The 13,467-nt window shown below is 46.6% G+C and overlaps 1 protein-coding gene across 5 annotated transcripts in view; it reads right to left on the bottom strand.

The window, feature by feature from the left end:
- ORAI2 (ORAI calcium release-activated calcium modulator 2) overlaps positions 1 to 12,945 on the bottom strand; it is a 35,629-nt gene extending 22,684 nt beyond the window's left edge. The window contains exons 1-4 of one of the 5 annotated variants that reach the window (XM_084823380.1): positions 12,889 to 12,945; positions 12,010 to 12,065; positions 10,611 to 10,789; positions 7,706 to 7,876 (exon numbers count right to left, since the gene is read on the bottom strand). Coding sequence is in view for 2 of the 5 variants with exons in the window: in XM_084823378.1 (XP_084679504.1) it covers positions 4,070 to 4,155 (86 nt within the window). In the remaining 3 variants the exon portion in view is untranslated. Of the gene's footprint in view, positions 1 to 4,069; positions 4,193 to 4,465; positions 4,755 to 7,705; positions 7,877 to 10,610; positions 10,790 to 12,009; positions 12,066 to 12,888 lie in introns of those variants that run through there. The other 4 variants (XM_084823379.1, XM_084823383.1, XM_084823382.1 and 1 more) reach the window with 4 other exon arrangements.
- Positions 12,946 to 13,467: the final 522 nt, after the last annotated feature.

Below are 13,467 nucleotides of genomic sequence, written 5' to 3' on the forward strand. Positions count from 1 at the left end.
TGCTGGGAAAGATTGAAGGCAAAAGGAGAAGGGAATGGCAGGGGATGGCTAGATGGCTAGATAGCATCACCGATGCAATGAATATGGACTTGAGCACACTCTGGGAGACAGCAGAGGACAGGAAGGCCTGGCGTGCTATGGTCCATGGGGTCACAAAGAGTCGGACACGACTGAACAACAACAACATGGAAGGACATAAAGAATGACATAGCCAGATGGGAAAGATACATTTAACACTTTGTGATCAGATTATGACTATAAAAATGATGGTATTACCAAAATTTACTTATCCTTTTAATGTGCTTCCACAAGAAATTCCATTTAAAAGGTTTTAAACATGTCAAAACAGCATAGAAAAGAATTATTTATAATACTAAAAGGCCACAAACAGCAAAGGTGTTCAGATACAGATCTATGCAAGAAGGAGGATGGGGTATACCACACTTAAAACCTTATGATGCACACCAATTAAGATATACGTTAACAATAATGAAGGGGAGAGGGTAAATTGGATAGAAATAGAAAGGGAATTGATGGGATTGAAGGAAGAGGAATTACAAAATATGTTTTATATTAAAAAGTATATAAAACAACAAATAAGAAATAACAGAAGTACAATAAAAGGAATATTAAAAGTATGGAACTTCAGGAAAGAGAAACTAATGCCAGGGGTTTCTCCATTAATTCTGATTTGGGCACACTCACAGTTTGATATAAAAGGGAAAGCAGTGGGGAAAAATAAGTTGAAAGAAATAAGAGTGAGCCAAATGAGAAATTTCTATGAACAGCAGAATCCTGTAACACAAGAAATATGGAATAATCGTGTACAAACTATAGGAATGCATGGTTAGTATGGATGCAAATCAGTAAATTTATAAGAATTAGAGGGATAAGAAGGCAAAGTACAAGAGACTTAACAGAATGGGAAAATGTGCAGATAATTATCAGTTAGGAAAAAAAGGTATAATAACCCAAATATATAAAATTTTGATAAAGCAGGAGATGGGGTGGGGGATATAACAATAAAGCAGATACAGGAAAGAGATATTGATGAGGAGATAGAGGAAGAAGACTGGAAGCAAATTTTAGATAGATTTCCCTTTCACGCAATATCCGCCAAAATGAAAGAAGGTGGATTAAAGTTGGTTCAGAAGTGGTATTTAAACCAGTGAAGCTAGCAAAAATGAATAAGAATCTATCACCTTTGTGTTGGAGAGGATGTAGAATTAACAGTACTCAAAGTCATATGTGGTGGGAATGTAGGAGGGATAGAAAATTCTGGGATATTTCAAGAAACAGAAAGAATTACTGATCAAGAGATTTGTAAAACATTAGAATTAGCTTTACTGAATATGTTTGTAAAAGAAAACAGAGATTAGAGAAAAAACATTAATTGGTCTCTTGTTGACAGCCGCGAGGCAATTAATTGTAAGTAATTGGAAGACAGCCCGGATGCTAACAATATCTATTTGTTAGATATTGTTATCTATAACAATATCTATGTGGAAAAAGAAAATCTGGGACACAGCAATAAATGAAAAGTGGACACAGAAACTAAGAGTCCACACAGGAATAAAGAAAAGAGACCGTTTCAAGAAGGACTGGCAAAAATATATAAACTGTATGAAAAAAGAGTCAAATGGAACAACCTTGGTGGAAGCCTATAGAAATCTATGGGACTCATGAAAAGAATACAATAAAGGAATGAAACAGGATGAATTAATATATTATCGTGGAACAGAAATAGAAAATAAAGGGAGAAGAAGAATCCTGAAACTGTTTGAGTTGCGGGGAGGGATTTTGAGTTAATATTAATGTGCGTGTGTGTGTGTTTGTAATTTCTTTTAAAAATAATAAAAATATTTTTAAAAACCACAATGTACAGTCTATGGAGAAAGACAGGATGTGAAGAAAAATAAAAAAGAAGGCTGTGAAGGGAAACATATAGGCGTGTAGTATGTTTAAAGCATGAAGAAAGAAAGAAAGAAAGAAAGAAAGAAAGAAAGAAAGAAAGAAAGTTGAGAACAGAAATAATAGCTTTAAGCTGACAGACAGAAAGACCAATAAACAAAATCTTCAATTATTATTTACTTTATTTATTTGTTATTGCAATTATATCCCACATTTTTTCCTCTTGCAAGGAACCCAAGGTACTCCTTGGTGCTCCTCCTCTCTGTTTTATCCTCACAACAACCCTGTGAGGTATGTGACTGGCCCAAAGTTGCCCAGTGAGCTTTGTGGCCAAGTGGGGACTAGAACCCAGATTTCCCAAGTCCCAGTCTGGCGCTCTAACCACTACACCACACTGGCTCGCCACACTGATACGTGATTTATTAGTCACCTATCAACCTATACCTTTAAGTGTTATACATCTTAAGTCGAAACAAAAACGAAAAATACAAACAATATAAAATACCATAATTTACAGCTCTATCTGTAGCAGCATAAAGAATAAAGAAGAGGTAGCTTATGAACTGAGCATTCAGGGACCCTGATTTAAAAAGGAAACTGAGAAGAAAGAGAGTAATTGGCAGTGACTTTAATAAAATCTGTGAGATAAGAGTGAAACCAAGAATACACAGTAACACCAAATTCCAAAGAATGGAGAGAACGAAGAAGCACAGAACTATCGATTGTATGAAAATGATGATAGATCAAGGAAAATAAGAATGAGAAAAGAGCCCTCTAGCAGATAGAAGACTTTCAGGGACTTTACAGAGGGCACTCAGTAAAATGTCGTGGTTGAAAGCTGGCAGTAAAATGTTGTGGTTGAAAGCTGAAAATGTTAGAAGGAAAAAAGTGGAGGCTCTGAGAATAAACAAGCTGCTCAAGTAGTTTGGAGATCAAAAAAGAAAAGGAACAGGGCAATAGTTGGGGATGAGGTGGGGATCCAAAGAAGGGTTTTTGAGGAACTGGGGAAACAACAGTGTGTTTAAAGCAATAATGGCCACCACTTGAAGAAAGAAAGAGATGGAAGAAAGAAATTAAAGATGTGGGAAAGGAAGGAAAGCACAGACAGAGTGATAGTTATTAGAAAGCGAGAGGGGCCCGGATCAAGAGGACAAGTGGCAGGTTTAATTTAAGAAAGAAGGGAAGCAACATCAGAAGCAAAAATTGGGAGAAAATTAGGGAAAAGGAAGCATAAGTAAATCCAGGATATTCAGGGGAAATAGTCAGGACAACCTTATTCTCATTAACACTTATGCCCTAATGCACCTAATTTAGCTGCCAGACAATTACAGGTAGAAGTGTCCATTCTAGGGTGAAGTGACTTGCCTGCCATTAAGAGCAGCAGAGTGAGAGGCAAACACATCTGGCTTAGGGGGCACAATCCACTGAGAAATTTTCCCAGGCAAGACCCATTAAGCCATCTAAATAATGCCCCAGGTGCCAAAATATATTGGAGTAAACCTTTTCTGGAGATACATTTTAAAATGTAAACATAAGAGAACTGAAGGATCAGGCTAAAGGTCCACCTAGTTTAGCATCTTGCGACCCAAAGTGGCTAATCAGGTGCTTCTGGGAAGGCCCACAATAAATAGCCCTCCCTCCCTATTGGCAACTGTATTCACTGGCATACCATCTCTGAACATGGAGGACCCATTTAGCTATCACAGCTAAGAGCCACTAATAGATACCCTTCTCCACAATTTCTATCCACCAACTCCACACTACGTATAATTTCATAAATCTCCATTATGATCCCCTCTTAGACATCTTTTCCCCCCTTCTAAATTAAAAAGCCCTCAACACTTTAGCCTTTCCTCATAGGCAAGATGCTTCAACCCCCTGATTTTGGTCCCCCATTTATTGCAGCTTTCCTAGCTCTCTGATGTCTTTTTTTTTTTAGATGAGGAACCCAAACATATGGCCAATAAACTGCTGAAAGACTGTAGACAGATAGTGGCTTTTCAGAGAGTTTAAGGTGGTGCGACAGAGGTACTGTTTCTTATGCCACTGTTATAACACCTTCAGCACTCTGATAAAGTGGTGATCTTTGTTACCCCAGCCCAGGGGGAACAAAGGTCAAAGCAGCAAATCCGCTCTGTGCCCTGCTCAGCCATCTTACCTTCTCCTTGACTCCTCCAAGAGAGTTTCCTCTTGCTCCTTCTTGCCCATACCTCCTCTTCCTTTTATTGTTCTTTGACCACTCATCCATGCCAAAATACTCTCTCATTCCATGAGAACTACAGCTAGGATATACAGTCAGGGCCAGAAATATTGGAACAAGGATAACTGTTTGGGCAGTTGGCCTCTGTACACCACCACATTGAAGTTGAAAGGAAACACACCCAGATGGGAGCGAAGTCCGGACTTTCAGCTGTAATTCAAGGGGCCTGACAAAAGTGGGGCACTAACCATTCAGGAAGGACAGCCAGTGGCATGCACACACCCCCATCGTTGGGGGCTCATAAGTAATGGAACAAACCAACATCATTTCAAACTTAAGGATCGCCTTTAATACCTGGAAGAAAATCTTTTGCAGTCAATGACTGCCTGAAGTCTGGAACCCATGGACATGAGCAAATGCTGAGTTTCCTCCCTCAAGATGCTTTGCCAGGCCTTCACTGCAGCTGCCTTCAGCTGCTGCTTGTTTGCGGGTCTTTCTGCCTTCAGTCTTGTCTTCAGTAAGTGAAAAGCATGCTCTATTGGGCTGAGATCAGGTGACTGACTTGGCCATTGAAGAACATCCCACTTCTTTGCCTTAGAAACTCTTGGGTAGCTTTTGCTGTATGTTTGGGGTCATTATCCATCTGCAATATGAAGCGGCATCCTATCAGTTTGGCAGCATTCGGCTGAATATGAGCAGAAAGTATAGCCCTATACACTTCAGAATTCATCCTGCTGCTTTTATCAGCAGTCAGGTCATCAGTAAACACCAGTGACCCGGTTCCATTGGCAGCCATACATGCCCATGCCATGACACTGCCTCCACCATGTTTGACAGATGATGTGGTATGCTTTGGAACAAGAGTTCCAAACTCTTGTGCTGGCTGCTCCCACTGCTTTCGCTATCTCTCTGATGGGTTTATTTTGTTTCCTCGGCCTAATGATGGCCTCCTTCACTCGCATGGACACCTCTTTGGACCTCATGTTGGGAGTTCCAGTGAACAGCTACCAAATGCAAATGTAACACTCAGAACCACCTCCAGGCCTTTTATCTGCTTGATTGGTCATGGGGTACCCAGGAAACAGGCCACACCTGGCCATGCAGCTGCTTGTCAGCCATTTGTTCCATTACTTATGAGCCCCCAACGATGGGTGTGTGTGTATGCCACTGGCTGTCCTTCCCGAATGGTTAGTGCCCCACTTTTGTCAAACCCCTTGAATTACAGCTGAAAGTCCTGACTTTACTCCCATCTGGGTGTGTTTCCTTTCAGCTTCAATGTGGTGGTGTACAGAGGCCAACTGCCCAAACAGTTATCCTTGTTCTGATATTTCTGGCTCTGACTGTATGTAAACGTGGCTGCGTGTGGAACAGCACCGCTTGCATAATTTACTTTGAAAACAGAATGTGGAGGTGGAAGATTCTGTAACACAGAGGGACTGGGACAGAGAGAGAGAGAGAGTTAAATCCCCACTTTTTCTGAGCAGATTCTCTTAAACTTTTCCTCCTTGTCATTCTACTCCAGGGTTGGAAATTCCCAGGTCGCTTAGCAATTTGATGCTGGAGCAAAGGCATTTGATTTTTCCCCCTGCCCTGTGCAAGGCAGGGTTCTTTAAAATTCAGTGCTTGTTCCTAAAAAGGTCCATACTTGCTCCAAGTATTCAAAGCCTGTTCCTCTCTCTCATCTACCTACACAGTGGAAATGGAGAAAGCTTCCATTCATTAGCAGCACAATCTTACCAAAAAGAAAGCAACAGGGTGGGAGAGAGAGAATTCTGGTCCCTCTTGCACAACAGAATTAACATGGGCACCTCAAGGTAACATCAGCTCAGGGAAGGAAAATATACAGTGAAAAGGACCTCGCTTACAAAATGCGGTCCATGAAGGGGCAGTGATAAGCAAGTCAACACAGGACTTCATGTTGGCAGCCAGGATTAGCTACACCAGCAACATGCAAAGTTGTTGCACTGTTTGGAACTGGGTGGAGAGATTTTGTACCAGGATGGGAACAGAGGCAACTGAATTATGCAGAATTCTAAAGCAGCCCCACAGGCACATTCAAATAATCTCTCCAGCTGCTCTTCACACTAGTATGTATTTGTCACAGGGATGCTCCATGGAGGTGGCCTCTGCAAAGGAAGAATCCTGTACTCAGTCACTTATAAAGTGTGGTGTGTTCATTCCATCCTACAGTGCCTTCATGGAATCGATTGCCCACTTATTTATTTATTACATTTCAATCCCGCCCAATAGCCAAAACTCTCTATACTTCCCAATAGCAGAAGCTTCAACTGAGGAAGGCTCAAAGAGGCTTACCCAAATAAAACTAGATTGGGCTGGATTGAGATCTGGTTATACTTAAAGGAGACCCATCGACTAACTTAAATCCCACTGATTTCAGTGGGTCCACCCCAACTGTGACTAAGTCTGGATCCAGCCCATTAAAAACTGCTACTAAAATAATATACATAAAAGATCAAGCTAGAGGATTCACAAGACAGGCCCAAGCCTATCATGAGCCACCGTGAGACACTTGCCTCGGGTGGCAGATTGGGAGAGGCAGCAAAGAGAGCAACCCCTCCCCTGCCTGCCCCCTGCCAGAACGAGTGCAGCACCCCGCCACGCTGCTCGAGCGCTCACTGCGGGCAGCAGCTTCCTCCCCGTGCGGTCCTCAGCCAGCTGGCACCTGGTTGGGCTACGGAACATCATTCCAACACTGGTTGATCGTCCGCCACCACAGGCACTGTCTTGGCCAGACTGTGGAGCACCGCAGGTAGGCCGCTTTCTCTTCTGACTGAAGCACAGCAGCCCCCACAGCAGGCGTTCAGAGCCCAAGGCCAGGCCACGTGGGAAAAGGCTCGTCCCGCAAAGCTTAGCAAGTTCTTGCGGGGCTTCGGCACAACATAGCAAGCTGCCTTGTGCGGAGTCAGACCATGGGTCCATCTAGCCCAGTATTCTCGACTGACTGGCAGCGGCTCTCCAGGGTTTCTTTCAGGCAGGGGTTTTTCCAGCCCTACCTCAAGTGATCTTCAAGTCATTGAAAGGTTGCCACAGAGAGGAAGGCTGGGATCTCTTCTTGATCGTCGTGGAGTGCAGGACATGGAACAATGGGCTCAAGTGCCAGGAAGCCAGATTCTGGCTGGACATCGGGAAAAACTTCCTGTTAGGGCAATACGACAATGGAAACAATGACCTAGGGGGTGGCGAGCTCTCCCACACTGGAGGCATTCAAGATGAGGCTGGATGGCTATCTGTCGGGGATGCTCTGACTTGGATTCCTGCACTGAGCAGGGAGTTGGCCTCGAGGGTCTTGTAGGCCCCTTCCAGCCCTACTATTCTGTGATTCTATGAGTCTACCTGGGGAGGCTGGGGATTGAAGCTGGGACCTTCTGCACACAAAGCAGGGGCTCTACCACCGAGCTACTGCTCTTCCACCAACTGCCTTGTGGGAAGGATCTTGATGAATTCTTTACTTATCTTCAAAATCGTTTACTGTGTTATTATTTTTATGTCACGTGGAAGCTGCCTTGGGAGGATTTGTATCCTGAAAGGCGACATATAAACCATCGAAATAAACAAACAAACAAATAAACAAACCTTGGTGAAGTTTAATGAGATTTAGGGCAGCTTCTCTGCGCTGCCAACAATGCTGAGTGTGTGGACGCTGTCAGTGGTGGCTTTCTGCTTCAGGTGCAGAAATGGCTTGGACAGTCCAGGGTATTAAAAATATCAGCCTCTTGGAAAACCAGGAAGGTGATCCTTTGGAGCCTAAAAGAAAATAATTGTGCTGCAGTGTGAGCGTCTCCAAGGAGGGAATTTCATCAGTGGATGGCCACCATAGAAAAGGCCCTGTCCCCATTTGCCACTTGCATCAGCGCAGAAGGGATGGGTGGGATCATTGAGAGCAGGGCTGCAAATTAGGGTCTCAAAGGACAGGCAGGTTCATATGTGGCTGGGCAGCCTATGCATACTGTAGTGTCACTTCTGATGTGGCCCAGAGTGTGGTCTGCCTGACAAGATGTGCGTCCTGAAGGAACTGTTATTTGCCCTCGGCAAGGTAGCATGCAAGTAGCTGAAAGCTGCCTGACAGGTGTGTTGTGCGAGAAGCTTTGCCACATCTTTGCGCAGCTGCAGCCAACATCCCACAGCAACCTTTTAAAATGGGCTTGTCTACAACTGACATGAAACCCAGCAGAATTATCTTCTTCAGCTTGTCAGCTCAGGATGCCGCTCACGCCACATCCGCACAATCCACTCTATGCACTGCAACGGCTACATATATCTGGAGGATACTGGCATTAGTAAGGTCTCCAATTACATTAATAAAAATGAAGGTGTCACAGATAAGCCCCACCTTGCTACTTCCAAAGAGCATACATACATAGGCTCACGGTTCTCTTCTAGGAAGAATCTGCCGATAACCCAACCTTCCCCAACCTGGCGCCCTCCAGATGTGCTGGACCAAAACTGCAAGTTATATTACCATGGTGTGCTCTACGTGGGGCTGCCCTTGGACCGCTCAGAAGCTGCAGTTTGTGCAAAATGCAGCAGCCAGATTAATAATAGGGACCAGAAGATCTGAGCATATATCATCAATTCTGGCCAGCTTGCGGGAAGCGGCAGCCAGATGACACATAGGATGTGTCATACTGGCATTCCCCGCCCCTGGCATTCCCCGCCCCTGGCATTTTACTGGCATTCCCCACCTCTGGGAACGCCCCATTTTTGCTGCTCCACACTGCTCTTATGAGCGTGGAGTGTGGGGCCAATCCGCGCTGCCTATGAGGCAGCGCAGGAGGGGGTGGGGGTCAGTTCTCCGACCTCAGAGTGCGGGCTCTGAGGTCGGTTCCCAGAAACTGACCTATCCTATGGCCATCTAGCTGCTGACTAGTGGCCATAGGATTGCGCCCTTAGTCTATCACCAACGTGCTTGCGGAACAGCTAGAGTAAAACAACTGAAGCAGAATGTAACGAAAGAATGAAAATACAAGTTATGTAGCATAAATAAGGCGTGCACGTGTGATGGTGTGCATGTCTGTGTATTAGGGAAAAAAAAGGCAACTGTGCTTGGCTGGAATTTGATCACGTGTTTCAAAGGCTTCCACACTGGAAATAAATGGAAACCTTTGTGCCATAATATCTTCCTTAAAATTAGGATTCCTTGCATGCCACACTTGCTAAGTAAGTTTATGCACAGTCATCGTCTCCTGAATTTTATCAACCCACTGCTATTTAGTTGGTTGCTTTGGTGACTTCCAATTTTGTGCTAAACATGACTTTGCAGCTGTATACAATTGCTCAAGAAGGCCTTTATGCAGGAATCCAGGGTCATTAGGTTCAAGACAACGGAGAAGTTAACAGGAGTCTAATCTGAAGACATTCCTAACAGTAATCAACACCCATGCTGCCAGGCTCCTGCACTGTTGAGCACTCCCATCACAGATGAAAGTATCAACCAATCTGACCACACCCCTTCCAACAATGCTGACTATTGTGTGGATGTATTAGGTGAAGCTCTGCATGAGTCCCACCAACAGAGAACTCCCCTTTTAAAGTGCTTGTAGATTATAAATCAAAATAAATGCAATGCGTGTTTTGCTAGATACATGTTTGGGGAAGGCGCTACACATGCCCAGGCATGTTTACAAATATGTGTTTAAAAAGCACATTTGCCTGATCATCACACATGGCTATGCCAGGGCATCTTCATACATTTACATGCCCGGATGAAACTCTATTTATTGCAATTATCTACTGCCTTTCCTCCAATGAGCCCAAAGCAGCCTACATGGTTCTTTCTCCCACCCCCAATGTTATCATCATACCACTCTTGTGAGGTAGGTTAGGATAAGACAGTATGACTGGCCCAGCGAGGTTCATGGCTGGCTGGGGATGTGCACCCGAGTCTCACCAGCCTCATGTGGTGCAGAGTGGTAGGGGGCAGTATTGCAACCGAAACTCTCCCCACGACCTGAGTTCGATCCCAGCGGAAGCCGGGTCCCAGGTAGCTGGCTCAGGTCGACTCAGCCTTCCATCTTTCTGAGGTCGGTAAAATGAGTACCCAGCTTGCTAGGGGAAAGGTAGTCACGACTGGGGAAGGCAATGGCAAACCACCCCGCTACAGTCTGCCATGAAAATGCCAGCAAAAGCGGCATCCCTCTAGGGGTCAGTAATGACCCGGTGCTTGCACAGGAGGAACCTTTTCTTTCCTCACCAGTCCTCTAAGTCCGGGACTCTAACCAACACACCACACTAGCTCTCTATGTAGTTACAGTGGGACATGTGAATCAGCCCTAAGAGGAATGGCAAAACACAAATCCCTGGATCATAATGAGATTCACTAGAGGTACCCCCCCCCCCGCCATCTCACCCCTCCTCCCCACCCCTGAAAAACGAAGCAGTGATTTTAACAGGCAGACTAGATCCTTGGGAGAAGAAAGCAAGAGTCTGGGGAGGGGTCGGTTTATTACAAAGTACTCATCGGCATGGAATAAAAACCTACCCCGATCTTGAGAATGCAGCCTTGGTTACTTCTGGCCCCCTTGTATTTCCACAGGCTTCAGTGGGCGTTACCTTGGCAAGAGCATTTGGTCTGGCCGCAAGTCATGTCAGCAAAGCATTCGGGAGAAGTGCGTTCGCAGAGCTGGCTGATGCTGGGGCTGATCCTGTTTGTCATCTGTGCTACAAAGACAGCAGGGGGGAAAGCCTTAGACCTTGGCTGCGTTTTCAGGAGCAGTCAAGAGCTTGCCAGCAATGGGGGATGGAATAGCCTTGCCTGTACCGGGATCAGTCCCCCCCCAGCCCTCTAATTAGCTTTTCAAGGTAGAGTCGCTCCTTCCCTCCCTCTCTCTCACACACACACGTATAAGGCACGGCAGGAAGGCTGCAAAATGCAAGAGCTACAATCTGTGACATTTCCATCCAAAGCTCAATGGCTATCCCTCTAATTTCTCTGATGATGAGAGCCCTTACCATACATTTCACCTGCTTCCGTCAAGTCAGCTCTATCGCCACCCCTCTCGGTGCAGAGAGCCTCTCACCCTCTCTACCCCCACCCAGCAACTGCTCCTGAGACTACACAACCTTCAGAGAATCTCTCCTTTCTTCACATCTGGATGGCCAATAGAAGGCCAGCTTCCCATTTCTCTAAGAGAAACCCTTTTCTGAGGGTCGTTGTTCCACATGCCTCTATTCCACCTCACTCACTCCACTCCCTAGACACATTCATTTCTTCCTCCGGACCGAACAGTTTTGCAGGGCAGACCACTTTCTCCCCCAGTAGCCACTCTCCAGACCAAATAGATCCCTCCCCCCTTCCAGACTACACAGATATTGTCCCCCACTCAGGCTCATTCATCCAGAGGGTCTTTTGCATGCACAGGATGCCTCCTGGTGCAACTGGCATGGAAGTATTTCTTCCAGCATCCTTTCATTTCTGCAAACTAGGTGGATGAGTCAGTGGAATGAAGCCATGTTCACAGTCTCTTTACTTCACAGCCCTGCAGATGTGTTGGACTACAACACCCAGCATCCCCCAGCCAGCATCGGGAAGGATGATTTACACATTGCACCTTTTCTATTAATGTAGAAAAATGTATGTTTACTAGAACATTTGAAATAGAGCAGGGTTTTTTTTTTCCTGCCATAAGCACACGGACTGGGCAAGCTACTTGGATATAGCCATGGAAATTACTCCACTGCACAGATGTAAAATAGCATGCCAGTGATCAGCAGGATTCCTGCTCTGTCTTCTCTTTCATGGGGTAGTGGGATATCTTGCTTGGAGCAATTCCTCCCCTTCTAGACAACTTCCTGGACTGAGCTTGTTATCCAGTGTGGTGTAGTGGTGAGAGTGTTGCTTTGCTTGCTTTGCTTTTGCTGTTGTGCCGCTTTATACCAACCTCTCTCTCTCTCCACATATATTTACTACGAAACTGCCTTGGAAAAGATCTGTATCCTGAAAAGCGGGAGGACAGAATCAACAAACAGCGCAAAACGTAGGGATGCCCGCTCAGAAGTAAGCCGCACTGAGTAGAATGGGGCTTGCTCCCAGGCGGATAAGTACAGGGCTGCATCGAACCTTACATCGAAATAAACCATAAACACAAGAGACCCTGGCCGCAGTACAGAGATTAGAAGCGTCTTGGGGGCTGGGATCCGTCTCTACAGATATAACGGGTCTCTTCACATGACTGCTTATTGATTACATGGAATATGCACATATTCATACGCATTCACGGCATTGCATGGAAAAGCAGTGCATGCACACGGATGCCTGCAGACTGGGGGTGGGTGGGTGGGAGGGAGGGAGGGAGGGGGTCCCAGACTCTGTGTGTGTGTGTGTGTGTGTGTGGGGGGGGTCCCACTACCCCCCCGCCTCCCTTCCTCTTCTCTCTCAAGCTAGCAAAGGGGGCTCCTGTTTACTTCTCTGTGCGCTCATGAAAATGCAGCTGGGACCCCCCCACCCCCCCACCCTTACCCCCCCACAAACACACTTACCCCCCCCACCCCCACACTTACCCCCCACCCCCCCACCCCCACACTTACCCCCCACCCCCCCACCCCCACACTTACCCCCCCACAAACACACTTACCCCCACCCCCCCACACTTACCCCCCCACACACACTTACCCCCCACCCCCCCACACACACTTACCCCCCACCCCCCCACCCCCCCCCACACACACTTACTCCCCCCCACACACACACTTACCCCCCCCCACACACACACTTACCCCCCCCACACACACTTACCCCCCTTCCCCCCACACACACTTACCCCACGGCCGCCGAGCAGCTGCAGCAGCTCCGTCGCGGCCGCCTCCGCCGCTGCCATGGCAACGCCAGGGCCCCGCCACGTGACCGCCCTGAAGTCAGGAGCACGTGACTGTCTCCCCCCCCCCATCCTACACTCACCCACGGGGCGAATAAGGGACCCAGGAAAGGGGGTGAATCTCTCTCTGGCCAGCCCCCGTCTTCTTCAGCGGCAGGGCTGGTGTGCTTCCCTTCTTCGAGCCGCCTGGAAGGGGGAAAGTGCCTCTGAGCATGGGCAGAAGGCTGCTTCTCTTCTCCCCCCGCCCCACAAAACGTCCGAGCACGACGCCGCTGTTTCCCCATCCCGGCTCCCGACTAACATCCCATCCCATCCCATCCCTGCAGCTCTCAAAATGGGAGGCGGTGTGGGGGGGGGGGGAGGCTACTTAGGGCTGTAGCTGGGGGCAAGGGCTGCCTCCCCTAAATTTTCTCTGCCCCCCCCATTTTTGTTTTAGTTAAAGGCAATTCAGTTATGTCTAAAAGGCCAGATGAACGCCCCCTTTTTTTTTTCTTGGCAGCCTTGCCAGAACCTTTAGGCCGGCTA

Source organism: Heloderma suspectum, chromosome 16 (assembly GCF_057233095.1).
Source record: "Heloderma suspectum isolate Gila_16-S chromosome 16, 16-S_ref, whole genome shotgun sequence".
Classification (NCBI taxonomy): domain Eukaryota; kingdom Metazoa; phylum Chordata; class Lepidosauria; order Squamata; family Helodermatidae; genus Heloderma; species Heloderma suspectum.